Consider the following 17,440-nt stretch of genomic DNA (forward strand, 5'->3'; position numbering starts at 1 on the left):
AACATGGGCAGGAGTGCCCCTCAGAAATCCACATAAAGATGCAGTTTACAAGTTTGTGTCTCTAATACTGTTAACCTTACAGTACCGTAACTAGATGTTCATGTATTTAATTTTTATTTGTCAAGAGATATTGAAGCTAATTTCTAATATACATATGCACAGACTACATACCGAGAGGGCCGGACTGTTTTAAATTTTTTTTAAAATGCCTGTTCGTAAACTCATGGCGTGGGCCATACCACAGGAGAACACCGCCTCCTCCAGACAGAAACGAATCGACACCGTGTCATTACACGGTGTTACCCGCAGTGGGAACGCCACACACCTACATTGTTACAATCCTCCCATTTCATACAACCTTGCGTTTCCATGTCTCCCGAGAACGGTATGTTGTTTTTAACGCAAAACAGTGGACTTTACCTGTTTCCTGAACACTGAAGACAGCGGAAGTTCAAAGGTAATTTTGCTCGCTTTTATTGACATGCATTGGGCACCCGGAGGTGAACGTATTCTGCTCAGTTTTCAATTCATTGTTTTTTCCCCCAGTTTACACTTTAGAGAACGCCAACATTGTAAGAAACTTACAGAGTAGCCCGAACACTGATGAGAAACGTTAAACACCGGTTCAACGATAGAAATTCATTTCGTTCTTTCGTTGGCAGTTCAATGTCGTAGCAACATTACAGCAGTAGCTGTTTCTCACCCATCCACCATCTCTAGTAGTAGCCTACTAATGCCGCAACGCAAAACGTTACACTCCTTGACTGTTCAAAAAACATAAAACTGACACAAAAAACGAACTACATTTAATGCATGTTCCTCTCTTTCATCAACCCTTTAATGGAAGTAGCTTTGTTGTCTACATGGTGGCTCGGCGAAAATGATTCCCGAAGAGATGGTAGCTGGCGTAACCGACGCCGATAAAACCTGTACCTATTTGATCGTTTAAAGGACTTCCACTCACAAACGTCTCACCTTTTGTGTCTTCCCCACCAGAACAAACATGAGAAGGGTTCGCCGTAAACTGTCATGAGGCTGACAGTGATGGGTTGCTGATATTGGTGGGCGCAGATTTGGGAATCCCGGGGAGGAGGAAGCGCCCAGCACAATGACCGTGTTCAACCAGGAGAATGTAGAGGATTACTACGATATAGGAGATGAGCTTGGAAGGTACGTAGCTAATAGCTTAAAAATCGTTATTATTCAGAGCTGCAACAACCGCGACTGGGCGTGGACTAAAATGTCTAATGTGCTTTTTTAAGTTAAACAAATACTGCACACCAGCGTGTTTCAAAATTAACATATAATGCTCCTACATCGTAGAGAGCCATAGTCACCATCCCTTACGTTTTGATAAATGAACTTGGGCAAAGCGCACATGTGCTTAAACGCCATTCCTACCTGACAGTCATACTGAGCCTTGATATTTTACAACCTAGCATTGTGCCACTGCTTTTATTGATCGATGTCTGTTATATGAATGTGACGGTCCACTGCTCAGACTCAGAGCTACACTTGTCAAGATGATAGTCCACAAATGATTACCTTTAATTTGTGTAGTCCGCTTTATTTTAATTCACTGTCAGATCGATTATGGGTTTATTGTCTGGCTATTAGCTAATAATTAGTCACCAGTCATTTTAATTTGGTGATGTGACCTTGTGCATTGCTTGGCAAATTGAGCTTTGTGGCTGTGTAATCGTGTAGGTTATATTTCTGTGGATATTCCATATGTGACGAGAAGCAGATCGAGGCTTTCCAGCTGAATATCATAAGAATGCAGATTCACACTGACTGCCAGGCATGTGGGTGGTGTTGCTCAACACAGATGAATCTGCCCATCGTGTGGGCTGCCACAGAATTGACTCTTTTTGTGTTTAAAGAGTCTTGAGGATGTTCCTGTCATCTTCAGTCCTCAAACATGCACACTTATAGCAGTTAAGCTGCATTGGCTGCATAACTGGCCCAGTGTTGGAGTGGACATGCAGTGTTAGGATGCTGTTCTGCCTTGGTTATTGCATTCAATTGGTTCTGTAATGGAGAAGCATGGAAACTGTATTTGATTACAGTGAGGAAGAAATGAGAAACTCACTCTTGCGTGTGCATGCTCTCTCACACTCTCTCAGAGCTGGGAAACCAGGTGTAACATTTTATTGTTGAAATGTTCAGTATGCATTATTTAAATAAAGATTGATTAGAAGTTGACTGAAGTCGAATGAATGGGGTTTGGTCAAATCTATTTGCATATTGATTATTATTGATTGTTTCTTAGACCCACACTTATTTTGTATGACAAAACCGATATGTGCGCTGATGAGGTTGATTTTTGCTCTGCATTGGAGAACATAACCTTTTTTTTTTAACATATGCCTAAAATTATTTTTAAATTAATACATTTATGAAACTGCACTGTATTGACTGTGGCACTGGTATACATATCCTCAAGCAGCCATTGGACGGGGAAAATCAATTTATAGATCTCTGTGCTAACTTATTTCTCTTGCTTTGTGACTGGCAGACAAGTGAGCATTCAGTAAAATACTGAGCAAAACAGATGTTTCAAAATCAGGAGTATCAGTGACATTGTCCAAAGAGGCTTCCTACCCTCGTAGTTAGACACAGGCCTTAAAAAAATAGAGCCAGAGGAGTATTATTGCTCTCCACAGAGCAAAACCTAAACCTGATTCTTACCATTTAAACAAAAGCCCAGTGCCAAAAAGGCACTAATAACTGCTTGCACCACCCAATTGGCTCAGCCTACCCCTCTCCCAGTCTTTGATGCGCTGAGTAAATGGTTAAACCTGACCTGCCCCCTCTGGCCAGCACTGAAGCGTTAAACAGCCCCACATCAGAGACTCCTCGTGAGCTAGTTGGGCTTCAGGGTTAAACACACAGGGCCGATATATTGGCTTTAAGAGACTCCAGCCAGGGGAAAGTCTGGGGGATAAAGGGGGCCTCTTTATTCTGCTAATGGGCCCTGCTCTGGATGGCCCAGCCCTCAGCAGGGCAAGCACGGATGGCCAGCTGAATAGAAGCCGGGGACACGGCCGTTGGCATGGGCGTCTGCGGCTCTGGGCCACAGACGTTCGCGTACGACACCAGGATTTACAGCTGGGACGTGCTGACTACTGATCAGCGTACCACAGCTATTAGACGGTGGCAGGAAGAGTGAAGTTTTCACAGGGGTTCGTGTTTGTGTGGGAGGCATGTTTTGTTGAGCTGTCATCTTAAAACCAGCTAAACTGATTTTGGTATGGCCCTGTTTTCTCACTAGCAGTTATTGATCTTATTACACAACACATCCTGTCATTTGAATGTGAACGTACGCGAAGCTGAAAGTGTCACGGCAAAAGAAGTTGGCCTACCTGGACTAAATCAAAGTGGCTGGACACACTGGTTGTCATGGGTTCTCATTACCTTTTAATTCCACTCTCACCTGAACTGTGTGAGGGCTGAACTGTGTCCTGTGCAGTGTTCTACAATATGCATCAACAGACTGGCCTTCAATGACCTATTATGGACCATAGATATCATTTAAATGTATCTACATGATACATTTGTCTCCATTTAAATATACCTCCATTCATTATCTTCAGAAACATTTGTTTTGAACATATTCATACTTATGATGTTCTGAATAAATTCCATTCAGGAGAATCTCATTCTAGGCCTTTGTGGAAAGTCATGTAATATGACAGGTGTTACAAACATAGAAGTTCTTAAGTGGTACAGTGCATTAACAGCTGCACTTAGGTGTGAAGTCTGAAATCTCCACTAAGCCCTTCAAATGACAGGTAACCCCTGATCCCCTACAAAAAAGTTTGGGGGGGGGGGGGGGTCATGCCACTGTGATGCGCTGCTATGTCTCCACAATCAGACTAGAGATTTTAGTCAGGTACTCTCTCCTAAATCCGTGTTGGCAATGATGGGTCTTGAGAAAGCCTAATCAACCTCATAATATTTTAATATCATAGTGTTTTCCTCTGCAGTCTGACCTACATTCTTGCTGTCACCTGGGAGAGGCTGTCTGTTGTTCTTCAGTGTCCCCCATAATGGCACAATGGTGCATGAAGGGAAACGCCCATCCCCTAATAAACATGCATAGGCCCAGGACACCACTTGGAGCGGTCCTGTTAGTGAGTTCTGGAGTATACACAGCCCACTACAGAGACGCCTGCATAGGCTCTTTTTTTTTGTAGATGTTTTACAGGCTGGTGAGTTAAACATTTATTTGCTTGATTGTGGGTCTGTGGAAAGTGTGCCCCGAGGTCTCTTCTGACCATTACATGTGTAGCATGTTCAACATGTAGAATTGTAGAATATAGAACAGGTAAGTCATGGGTTTGATTCCCAGGCAGCACACACCTTGTGATACTGAGAACTATGTAAGTTGCTCTGGATAATAGGGTCTGCCAAATGCTGTAAATGTAGAAGGTTACACTCAGTATTTCACTAATCAGAGAGTGTAATGGGATGGTTAATCATTTATTGGTTTACCTGATTCCACTGACTTCTGAGTAACTAATGTGCTAGTGTTAGAGTCTGGTAGTAAAGCCTTCTCTGATCTGTGTGTGTGTGAGTGAGTAAGAGAGAGAGGGAGAGAGAACGCGAGATGAAGAGTGTGTCAGAGAAATAAGTATGTGTCCTGCGAGATAAGTCCAGTGTGAAGGGTAAGCTCTAGCTAGCCAAGCATGCCTAATACTAGGGAGAGAAAGCAGGAGAGGGAGAGAAACCAATCTTCTTCCTTGCTTTTTTTGTTGGGAGGGCTTGCCAAGATGCACTGCAACCCCCTCCCGATTCTAACATCCTATTCTTTCTGTCGCCAGTCAATCCAGCAGTCTATGCCTGGCTCTCTAGATAGTGTGCATTTACTGCAGCTGATTACAGACAAACAGGAACTCAAGTTTCCTAAATCCATTTAATCCAACACCCCTGTTATAACGTCTGTTTATTTGCTTCTGGGCGTGCTGGCAGTGTAAACTGACAGTCTAATCAAAAGGACTAAGACCATTGTCCCAGGCTCCAGTCTACTGTGATTAATGGCAAGTCCGGTCACAAAGGGACTCATGCGATCTTAGTTGCTGTTACTGTGTGTGTGTGTGTGTGTTGAGAGACTACATGATGCATGTTGGTGGTCTGCAATGACAACTTGAGCATGTCAAATACAAACATGCCAACATGCACAACCATAGTATATTTAAAAGGGAATTTCAATAACAAGCAAAAAGCCTCGTTGGTACGGTCATATGTCTTCAGGCACACCCCTCTAGCGCTGCATTGGTGCTGCACAGTGTTCTGCGACATACTGACGCAAGATATGGGTTAATGTGTTCACGCGACACCCATGCATGCATACGCGCCTGTTTCTTGACATGATCATCGTGCGCGTTTGATGGCGCATTTCCGTATAGGATTCCTGAAAATAACATGCTGCGCAGCTGTGCTTTTTTTATTGTCTGAATTACGTTCTCGATTTGTCGGACCCCAACACGAAACGCTGCCAGAAACCGTGAATGATAGGAAATAGGCTCCCCTCTTACACTATTATTTTCCGTGACAGTAAATGATGAATCGCCCTTGTAATTGCAAACGCAGCTGACGTCCTCTCGCCTTCACGTGAGGTAGTAGCCTGCTTGGAGGCTATGCAGCAAACACGTCCGCTGACTGATTTATTAAATAAATAGATCTGCGTGAACATGTCGCGCGATCACAGTTTCTCAGGCAGGAAGCTTCTCTCTCTGTGTTAATGTTGTTGCTAAGCTACCGTTAGTGATAAAGAATTAGGAATTCAGACTTCTCATGCTCTTTCTTTCACTGGCACTACATAATCGCGTCTCCCTTTTGTCATAAGTGTCAATCATATATCTAATACAGTTCTATTGATACTCATTTTCAAATATTTTTCTTATTTCAGATTAGTTGCTTATGAAGTTGCCGTATTGCCAGGCGGTATATCAACTAAATTAGCTTGGGCCTCTTTGAAGGCGACATGTTTTGACAGTAGGCAGGCCACCCCGAAACCAGGTTAATGTCAGTTTCAGTCTCTAGAGGTGCCCTTTAACGACACGACCCGTGCCAGACTTTAGATCGCCGCCCATAAGTTGCCATGGTAACTGCCATGCTTTTGCGGCATTTTCCGGTATCTATCGGTTGGACTTGCTCGTCAGTGGGATCTTCCTCGATTAGTGCGGATCTAAACTACTGCGCAAGCCGAAACGGTCCTTTAAACTCATTTGGAACCGCAAAGCGTACGACATTTTAATTTTGTAATTAGTTCTGCCAGTTTGATTAAGTTACAACTGAGAGCTTGTGTTTGGGGAAGAGTCCGCCCCCCCCGCCCGATATCTCTGAAAGTTGGGCTAACTTGCCCTCAGTGCCTTTTCACACAAAGTGCCTTTTGTCGCTTTAAATCCTGAGAAAGGACCAAATTTCATTCCACTGATATGTTGAGTGCCATTCTCGGTAATCAAAGAATGCGACCACATCTCCTTAATGTGTGCCTTGTATACGTCTTGCATGACTTAGCTTTGAGACTTTTAAGATATGGCAAAGACATATACAATGTTGGTATTAAAACATTTCCATTCTCCCGTATTGTCGTGTCTAGAAGCAGTGGCCAAAGTCAACAAATAAAAGACTTGACAAACCAGTTTAAGTGTAGGGAGATAAACATGCCATTCCTCCTCCTCTATTCCTTTCTATAGGTTTTCGAGCTTAATGTTATTAATACATGACCATAGCTCTAGAAACATCCTTTAAAACTTCTCACTGTGGCGCTAAACCTGTGCTTGAGAAATTTATTTATGACCTTAAGCTTGCAGCAGGGTTATGATTTTAGATGCAGCATGACTCACCTATGATGAAATGCCGAGCAGTTGATATTTCCATGTGACAGAGCTTGTTTGCCTAGTGTCAGACAGTGAATGCCCACGAGGAAAGCTCGCTGAATGCCCAACAGGAACCTCAGAGACTGATCAACGTGCTCACATCACAGTCAGTGACAAGGTATTTAACTTGTTGCCAACTGACTGAGTAGCAGCCTGCTGTTATAACTAAGACTGCTTTATTACTTTATTGCAAGAGTAGTACTAAATGAAACAATTAATGTGACCCATTGTGCAGGTCAGCTTCGCGAAGGGTTAATATACAACTGAGCAGCGTGCTTCAAATCAGTTTCACTTCCTGGAAAAAGGCTGTTTGTCTGCAAAAATAGATAAATCGAGAGCCACGTAAGCAGTTTAATGGCGACATTAAAGGGACTTCTGGTTTCACAGTAAAGGGGCATTTTAGTTGGGCGTTATCACTGCTGGTAAAAAGGTGCAGGTGGCATCCATTGCAGAGATGAATAGGAGGAAAGTGAGTGCGCACACACCCCCTCCCCTCCCTTCCCTTCCCTTCCCTTCCCTTCCCTCCTAAGTAGCATTAGCGATCATCTCCTGCTGCTTCCGTGCGCAGAGCTCCAGGCAAACCGCTCGTAAATCCCACTAAACGTCTTCTGCGGGAGCACCGGTGTGCATGTGCTCTACGCGCGCTGCAGCGCCGTTTCCTTGGTTACTCCGGTACGGCGAGGCTGTTGCATAATCGGCGCAGCTCGAGCACGCGGATTAGCGCGATCCGACTCCGCTTTCCCTGACCGGCCCGCCCACGCTCATTTTCCACTAATGAACTAAAGTGACTCACATACAAACTATTAATTCAAATTCTGTGCATCCAGAAGGACTCCCGCATGTGCCTGGTTCTTCCGCTGGGCCAGACACTCGGGCCCTACCGCTGCCTTTAGCTATGGGTGCGTAATTAGAGGAGGGTTTGGTTTAGAGCTCTGCTTTAGCCAGCTGTCTCTGATATCAGACAACTGCAGGTCCTACCAGATGTTTGGTGCATGGAGGTGCTATTGGCCCCGAGCTGAAAAGGCTGGCTCGGCCTGTGCTAAATGTTTCCAGCAGACCTCTTTGTACAGGCAAAATCAATTTAAAAAGAGGAAAGGCATCTTGTTTTTGAATGCAAGGCCATACGTGCAGGAGTTCACTGGGCGATCTCACCGTTTGGCCCTCGGCATAAACGCAGCTGCTCCTCAGAAAACACGTCACGGTTCCGCGCCAAGTAACCTTGCTACAGCACGCGCTCATTACAGAGAAGACCGTGTCTTGTGGATCGTAGCTGTTAACCTAGAATGTGTTCCTTATACGCAGTGAGTCTCAATTTATTCAATGCAAATAAAGCTAGTTAACACAAGAACGTCGCAAAGAAGACTCTCCATGAGGGGGCCACACACCGAATTAGTCCTCCCCTACGCAGAAAGTCTAGCATTAAAACATCAAATCAATATGGAGGAAAAAAGCTAATTGCTTAACGTTTATTGATGAAAGATTTTACTTGTTAGTGGCTCTCACGGGACACGGAGGAAGCCTTGAACTTGCAGTCTCTCCAACGTCCAAATAGCTATTGATCCAGCCACGCGTGTTATTCGGTTTCACATTTATGGGGCACACACCGGACACAAGCACTCCACGCATTTCTGAGAACTTTTGAATGCTGCCCTGTCATTGATATTGTCTGATTTGATGTCTTGTCACAATATGATGAGAATTAGAGGCCTGTAAAATCGTGAGCTTTTATACATTTTTACAGCAATAAATTGAACTGCAGAATGTTTCTACAGCTGTAGATATTTCTTTTGCTTTGAGCTGTTTGTTATGATTTCATCATTATAATCATTTCAGCATAGCTGTTTGACACACTGTCATGGTTAGCCTAGCTAATACTTGGGTCATGTGCCATATTGCTGGCATTACTGCAGTAGCCACCCACCTTTGGTTAATCTGGTTTTACCATCTAGTGCTCTGTTGCATTCTTCTTTCCAGCCCACCATGCTATGTTTGTGTTTTCTTAAACTTATATATTTGAGCTTCAACATGTAGATGTATCTGTCAGATAGGTTTGTGACAGAGGTCTCTGGCTCCAGCTAAATAGGTTAACCAACTATGAAGAGCACACCTGTGTGCAGCTCAGCCACCTTACACAACAGAGCCAAAAAAGCAGAAGCAATCCAACGTTGGAAACCTGCTGAAAACGTGAAAGCTTTTGCCTGACATATCAGTTTTTCTGCTGCAGTTACATTATGCTGCGTTATTCTACTAAGCATTTTAGGCCTGATGTTGCAAACTGGAAAATCTTTCATTTAACATTTTTTAACAAGAAAAGTGTCTGATGATTCATTGCACTGGAGCTAGAGTGGAGAATCCTTTATTAAGTGAACGTGGTGAAGTTTTTAGTGTCCCAGGTTTTCCTTCAGCATTCACCTCTATGTTTCTAGTTCTCATACATTTTTATGTTGCTTATATTTGTGTTTTCAATGTATATTTATAGTGTCTTTCTTGTGTGATGATTTTCAACTCCCAGATGTATTACAAGGAACAATGTTCTGATAAGATCAAAGTGGAATTGGAGTTGCACAGAGTGTGAAGTGTGCACACCTCTGACTCCATTTCCCTTTTACAAACACGTGCATAGACATTGTAGTTGTGCAAACACTGGAATTGTACTGGCGATGATGATGATAACGATGCAGGAAGTTAGGCTTCCTGCAGCCCCTTCAGAAGCGGCCTGAAACGGGGAGGTTCATTTATGATAAACGTGAAATGGACGTAAAAGCCACAATGACTCCCACTTAGATCCCTTAGTTTGATTTTCACATTTGTCTTGCAATCCCGGCATGAGTGCTAGTAATGAAGTAGTGGTTGAGAAGTTCACTTCGTCCTTCCTGATCGTTTGATCGGGCCTGCTCAGTCCACTGTTTGGCATGACACTGCAGTGAGGCGTGCCTCCGCCTCCCCCCCCCCCCCACCTCATTTAATTGTAAAGTCAAAACCAAAGTTAAACCCTCTGTGTCTGCAATGGCTCAGAAACCCACGCAGATAGTAGTTTGGCAAAGGATATCATTTGTATGAGGTACGCTGCCAGTAAGCAACTTCCTCTTTTAATTAACATTCTGGAGAAAGACGCAAGTAGGTGATGTGAAGAGGGATCCGGAAGACGTGGGGTGTACAAGCAGGACACTGTTCCCGCAGCATAAAGGCAGCGTTAATCCCAAGGGTGGGGCTTGGGATATTAAGCATGCTTATCATCCACCACTTGGGTGCGTAATGTTTTGGGGTGTTGCTGAACATAGTGTGGGGGCCGGCGTGGTGTTAACCAGGCTGGCACCCCACCGAACAGCCTGACGAGCCAATGGCAGGCCATCACAAAAGCTGCTTTGTCATAAAGCTAGCAGGGGTTGAAACGCAGGCAGCCTGATTATACAGTAGTTTTTTGGGTTTTTTTTTTAGCAGACTCGACTGGCAGGCATGAAATGTACACCACAGTTGTTGGGGGGGGGTGTATGGTCTCAAGTCTTGAACAGTAGCAAAGTCCGCTGTCTTTTATATACGAGTAGGGTGAAATAAATATAGAATTTAAATCTTATCTTTTTAAACTTTGACAAGAACTTTGCATTGTTCATCTTTAGAAGAGTAGATTCTAATCTCAGAAGCTGAACAACCACTAAAAGCTCAGAGGACTTTGGATACTGCAACACCATAGTGCTTTGAAGGGCTACAAGACATCACGCACTGAAATGCATACATCCACTCAGCGAAAGTGATTTTAGTGAGTACTGAGTCAGCTCTCGGCACTGTTTCTGCCATGTTAATTTATCGAGGACGTCTAACGTTGCAAATGCCGTTCGTTGAAACCAGCCTAACAGCTGTGTGACGCCACAAATATGCTTTGCCACGTGTCGTAAAGGTTCCCGGTGCACGTCTGTTAGATAGGTTATCTGTGGCGGGAAGACTGCGGGAAGGAGGAGCGTTTTTCAGCTCTAGAGTTTCACGGTTGCGTTCCTGAGCTCGGCTGACGTCATGGAGGCACCAGGTGAAAATGCAGCCCTTGGAATGCCAGTGAAGTGAGAAACACTTTCTAGCAGACACCTGAGAATGAGCCTCCCCCTCGGGGGGTGCAACCACGCGGAGCAGCACTGGTGGAAATCGAGGACGTTTGCAAATACGTAGAAAAGCTTGTAAATTGAAATTATGGTGCGTGGTATATGCGCTCTATATGACTTCACCACGGATGCATTTAGCTAAAAATTGTGTACCAGATTGTGGCTATGGGGAACGAGTCACATCCACAGCACAGCCTGTACAGATCTGCAATATGTCACTGGTTTTCGGCTGACTGCATTATTTCAATGCTTTTCCAATTTGAAGATATAGGACAGTTTTAGTGTTTCACTTAAAAAAATAAAAAAAAATTTGAACTCACAATTCGTTTTTCTGTTGCCAGCTCTCTGCTTGTCCAATTATTCACTTGAATGAGCAAGACAGCTGTGCAGAACTGAAGCTCATCCTTCTAAGCAAGCACTCTGCGCTTTGTCTGTAGCTTTGAATAGACTTGACACCTCCTGCAAGTCTTGGGCTGGAGTGCTTTAGTTCTTGCCAAAATACGTGGTCTTCCATTATTTAGCATCAGCGTTCCTGCTCCTTCACCCTGTCGGTGTGTGTCGAAAAATCGATAACACTCCAGCCTGTGTACCCAGTCAGCAGTCTGTGTTGATCTCTGATGTCATGGGCCAACACGTTTCCAACAGAATAACAAGCGACGCTGCGATGATTTTAACGCTCGCAGGTTGGTTGGCTTCGATTCCGGCGGGTTGGAGACCAAAGCAGAATGTTAGTCTTGCGGTATCCGGGTACTTACAGCCCCAATAATCCCACTGACACAGGAAGGGCTGCGCTCCTTGGACAAGTTTGTGCAACCCAAGGACAGCATGCGACTCTTCAGTATCTTGAAGTGGAACCTTTTTTCCACACAGGTGACTGCAGATGCAGCAGCATGGCTGGACACTATGAGTCGCTGCCTTTGCTGCGTGGCCTTCTGTAAGAAGGAGCTGCTCCTGGGCACAGCCGTTTTTACTGTTGATAACGGGCAGTATATGACCGTTTGTATAAAACAATTCTGGGCCTTCACATCGGAAGGCGACATTTTGAGCAAATGCCCAGCACCCCCTGTTAGCGCCAGGCTGGGCTGACACTGGGGTTTGGAAGAATGTCGTTCCGAGTCCAGTAGAAAGGGCAAGCCAAGGCAAGGGCAGATCAGACCTCACAAGTCTCCATGGATCTGTATTCAGAGCATCATCTTCCTCTGTGCATTCCAAGAAGGGCCAGCCGGCCGGTGCTGTCAGCATTATTTACACCACGCAGACCGGGAACAGAAGGCACACCGGGTCCTGCTGGATGGTGACCTGGGGGGGGTGGGGTCTGGTTGGGTGGGGGGGATTGTGGTTTGCATGTTTATTCTGTACTTCTTTTTCATCTGCAGCTCCTCTTTTCCCCTTGCAATACGCTTTCACACGATAATTCCTCGCCTCGTAGCGGTAACACATCTAAACTTATCCACCCAGGGTGTTTATCCGCGTTTAGTGTTTCGGAACCCGATGCTTTCGATGGAAGCAGTGATTACTTTTTTCCATTCTCTTTTTTTTCTTTTCTCGCGACTGCACTTGAGTTTTTAAGCAACTTTTTTATTTTTTTTTTGGAAACAGATCCACCCATGTCATCTAGTTTTCAGTGACGCTCGGTGCAGAGACGTACTAATGTGTAACGTAGCTTCCAGCCTGTCAGTTCTGCGTATACAACGCTGGGAACCTCCAGGATAATGGTGCGAGTGCAACAAGGAGCTGCATTAGTTAGCTTTCGCTCAGAGATGAAGGCAGGAGACAGGTGCAATAAACCCATAAATACCCCTGTTCCTGCAAGGAAACTCATCAGCTTGTAAACAAGGGTACTTTTTCTACTAACCACAAACAAACACACACACACACAAACAGAGCAGCGTAAACCTGTGGCGCAGCTTCACAGTCGAGTAGGCCGTTGGCAAGTACACAGAAAGCAGCACAGCAGTGAGGGGAAACACAGGCTGTTCTGATCACTCCGTCCCTCCCTCCCATCCAGCCACACACACACCCACCTATCCCATCGGCCAAGCTCAAGTTTCCCTCTCCAACCAAAAAAAAACTTGGAAGCCCCATCCCTGAAAAGTAACATAGGACAACAGGATTCCCTAGACTGGCATGTCGGGTAGTTAAAATCTCCTGTTGCTGCTTCCCTCTTTCTCTAGAAGAGTAAAAGCCGATTCCTTTGTTTCAGAACGCTAATTAACAATGTTAACGGCAGTTGGATATATTCCCCAGCTGAGTTCATTCCGGAGGGAAACTCCGAGATGGAGCACACGACACTTCCTGAGTGTCCCTCGGGGGTGGGGGGGCGATTCTGTGCTTGCTCGTATCTAAAGCATCACGCAGCCAACTAGCGTCCTGCGTTAGAATGGGAATAAGAGCTGTCTCCTCTCAGCAATGCAGGATCACGTCATCGTCCTCGCAGTTGTAATTCTGCCCCTCCGGGTAGCTAGCAGCACCCCTCAACCCCCCCCCCCCAACACCCCCCCCCCCCCCCCCCCCCGAGTTTCCGTAGGCCTGGCAGCGGTGACTCCGCTGGGGAGAAGTGCAGGTTTGGACGGCTGCCAGCTGGCGCTCCGTTAGCATCTGCAAGCAGCTGCTGTTGTTGTTGTGCAGGGTTCTGCCTTCTGCATAGGCAACACTTGAGCAGGTGTTCCTTATGTTCCTTAACGTTAAGTTCAGCGTCTCGCCGAAGAACCCCATTCAAAAGTAAAACAGCGCTGTACAAACGTTCTGCTTTGTTACTTTTTTTTGTTGCCAAAATGGATCCGTTTCTTCGACAAGCAGGACACAAACCAGTGTTCGGGGTCCTTCGATTCGAGAATGGGAAGGCACGGTGTGAATATACCATAGCTCTAATCAGCCAGTCTGTAGGCGTCGAGAACCTCAGTGGCCTCCGAATTCTGCTGCAGGTGTGCTGACGCTTACGTCAAGGCCGTGTGGGATTCCGCAGGATTATAGGCACAGAGCAGGTGTCGTGGGAGTTCCACCAGTGGAATGCCCCATCCCACAGAACAGCCAGATTCAACTAACCCTGACAGAGGGCTCATTAAGGCGGCATGATGTGGCCGTCCGCAAAGAAGCCTAAGCTCAGACCAAGTCTTCTTCCTGTTGGCAATCAAGGCTGCAGCTGCCAAATGGTATCTGCGTAATGCACAGGATTTTTTTTCCCCAGAGGTATTGCATACCAGTATATGAGGTCTAGACAAATGGTGACGCAGTTGAAGAATGAACTCTACCAAAGCGTCGACCATCAGGAAGGGAGACGTGTCCAGCATCAGCAGGCCTAGAGCCAGCACAGGTTCAGCTGGATAATAGCAAACCCGTCACATGTAGCGGGTCGCCGTAGCACCCGGCATGAAGAGCACTTTTGTCGGGCGAGCCGTTGAACGTGGGCCACGGATAACTCCGGATAATAGAAGCATGAGAGTGCCCGCTGCATCCACATCTCGAGCTGGGCGTCTGATCTGAGACGCAGGCATCTGCCCAGTCTTATACACGGAGCAGACGTAGGCATGGCGAGAGGCGGGGGCAGGGAGACAGCACCCCGTGTTGCGATTCGCAGGTGACACCATTTTATGGGACTTGGCAGGGACAGAAGAGACCGGAGGAACACTCCCCTCCCCCCATCCGGAGCCCCACTTGCCTCACCTCCCCCCGGGCCAACCCCTGCCGTGAACGCTTGCACAGCTGAGGTCCCGTGATCCGCTCATTTAGGAGTGTGGGTGACAGAAGCGTTTAGCCATGCCCTAGTGCCCAACACCATGCTAGAGGGGTCACGAGGGTGACCCCCCTCATTTACATAGTGGTTAAGCAAGAACCCTGCAAATCAAATGCACCTCGGTCTTAGTCGTATAATTCAACAGCGGCATAATCCGAAGAAGGAAGATACCAAGTGAACCAATTTATATCAATTTATGCCGAACCCTTGCGTCACAGTTATAACGGCGTACAGCATCCCCTTATGATCTAAGCGGATGTGTCGGGTAATAACAGCCCCAGGCTTCAGGTACACGCAGTCCCATCGTGTCTGTTCGTCCTCCCACGGAAACCACAGCCCAACCGCCCCCCCCCCCTTCATCAGAACCCCCACGGCCGTGATAAAATGCTAACGATCCATCTTTATCTGCCAGGTTACAAAAGGTGGAGCTTGGATGAATGGAGGCCATTAACATGAGAAAGCTCCAGCGCCAGGGACATCTTCCTTCCCCACATTGTTCAGAAATGCTTCTTAGAAATGGCTATTGTCACTTTTGTAGAAAGCCCTTATTTGGTGTCCTTGCCACAGCTGTTTAACACAGCTATTCATGGAGCTGGAGGGGGTTGGGAGGGTAGGGGGGTGTATATGAACACATTGTGTTGCAGAGGTCAGACTCTGAATCAGAGTTGGCCACGTGTAGTAATGTGTACAAGAGGCTTGTCTGGATGAAATTTGGCATTTGAGTAAAGGGACTGTAAATATGGATTAAGCAAAGTACGCCCAGTCTCACCGCTGCTGTGTCAGTGCGGGTCAAATGGGGTCAGGGGCTTCAGCCACAGGGGCTTGTCCTTTTTTGCGTTGGTTTACAGTTCTTTTTAATAATAACATGATAACTCCACCAAATAAAGAATACCATGAAAAAATATCCCAGAGGAAAGAACTAGTTTTGTGTGTGTGTGTGTGTGTGTGTGTGTGTGTGTGTGTGTGTGTGTGTGTGTGTGTGTGTCCCTTAGTTTGGGTTATTGTGGGATTCTGGCAGACTGCTGCACCTCAGATGTTGTTCAGGGCTGCGTCGTGACTCGGAGGAGCCGTGAGCACGGCTCTAAATGCTCCGAGCCGGTTCCCACCGCTCCCATTCCGAGCCTCCACCATGTCGCTACGTCTCGGCCCCACCTACGCTCTGTTGTTTTGATGGCGTACCGAGGCATATGTCGGTGCCGAGAGAATGTCGGTGCTCAACATGGGTTGACCACGTTTTCTCTCTCTCTCTCTCTCTCTCTCTCCTGTCTCTCCCCTCTCCTGCAGCGGTCAGTTCGCCGTGGTGAGAAAGTGCCGCAAGAAGGGCACGGGCCTGGAGTACGCCGCCAAGTTCATCAAGAAGCGGCGCAGCAAGTCGAGTCGCCGCGGTGTCACCAAGGAGGACATTGAGAGGGAGGTCAGCATCCTCCGGGAGATCCAGCACCCCAACGTCATCACATTGCACGACGTGTTCGAGAACAAGAGCGAAGTCATCCTCATCCTCGAGCTGTGAGTAATGCACCCCCCCCCCCCACCTATCTCCCAGACTTAACTACAGCTCGCGATCAAGACAGACACAGACAGAAACTGTAGTCACTGAGTCCGCACTGTGCTTGGAACTGAGATGAAGATCTTTATCATTGGCGTTAAAAGGTTTGCCTCTTAAAATGTGAATTGTAAATGTCTTTTAAGAATCCGAAAGCATGAGTGCAGTCAAAGACGAATCCAGCAGGGCCAAAACCGACCTGGGCTCAGCTGTCCTGGCTGCCAGTACTTTTAAGGTTTAAAAGATTTTAACGATTTTAAAGATTCCCAGAGCAGAGTTTTGAAGGAATGTTGTGACCTAAAAATAGAACTGACCCTGCCTCCAGTCCTAGCCGATAACCACTGAGCCTAGACTTCAAATCGGCCGCGTTACTCTGAAGACAAGCGCGTGGCGAAGCTGGGGGGTTCCTCAAGGGGCAAAAACCTGTATGGCCTGTTTGCACAAGCCTGGAGCCCTTTATCAATGCAACAGTGGAAGAAAGAAGCTGATTCACGCCTCTTCCATGTTGACTGTAGCAATACACAAAGACGAATAACTAAAATAACCTTTGACTGATAAAGCAGAGATTAATGCATACGGTCACGTATATGAAAGTACCTGTCTGGAGAACTACAGCACGCAGGAACCTTTGTGTTTACACAACAAGCTGTTATTTTCCCCATCTCATTTAGGGGAATTTGATGGGAGTGTGTGGACATTGTATTTGCTGTGTTGCAAGTTGTTTTGCAGAACATTCAGTGGGAAATCTTTGGGGGGACAAAAAATAAATAAATTAATGGAAAAAATGTTGCGTAGCCTGATCCTAACATCCAACATGTGTGATTTTGGCACTGTGCTGAAGCAGCTCGAGCCTTGTGTCTGTCTGTCTGTCTGTGTGTGTGTGTGTGTGTGTGTGTGTGTGTGTGTGTGTGTGTGTGTGTGTGTGTGTGTGTGTGTGTGTGTGTGTGTGTGTGTGTGTGTGTGTGTGTGTGTGTGTGTGTGTGTGTGTGGAGAGAGAGTAAGGTTTCTGTTTTCACCATGAAAAAGCTAAATATCCCCCCAGTATATTTACTATAAATATCTCGAGCTTGCTGTCAATGTCATTTCTTGGTTTGCTGTGCCATACCATCTGAAACGTCCCCTGTAGGGGAGCTGAGGAGCGGTGTAACTCTACATGGGCTAACCTCTTAGCCTGGAGCCATGGTGA

At 46.2% G+C, this 17,440-nt stretch overlaps 1 protein-coding gene across 2 annotated transcripts in view; it reads left to right on the forward strand.

Moving 5' to 3' along the window:
- The first annotated feature begins 257 nt into the window (after positions 1-257).
- dapk1 (death-associated protein kinase 1) overlaps positions 258-17,440 on the forward strand; it is a 45,373-nt gene continuing 28,190 nt past the window's right edge. The window contains exons 1-3 of one of the 2 annotated variants that reach the window (XM_035529680.2): positions 258-457; positions 997-1,170; positions 15,996-16,217. In XM_035529680.2, the coding sequence (XP_035385573.1) occupies positions 1,109-1,170; positions 15,996-16,217 (284 nt within the window). In that variant the 5' untranslated portion in view covers positions 258-457; positions 997-1,108. Of the gene's footprint in view, positions 458-996; positions 1,171-15,995; positions 16,218-17,440 lie in introns of those variants that run through there. The other variant, XM_081714110.1, reaches the window with a different exon arrangement.

The sequence above is a fragment of the Electrophorus electricus genome, chromosome 5, assembly GCF_041902795.1.
Source record: "Electrophorus electricus isolate QZ-2024a chromosome 5, ASM4190279v1, whole genome shotgun sequence".
Taxonomy (NCBI): Eukaryota; Metazoa; Chordata; class Actinopteri; order Gymnotiformes; family Gymnotidae; genus Electrophorus; species Electrophorus electricus.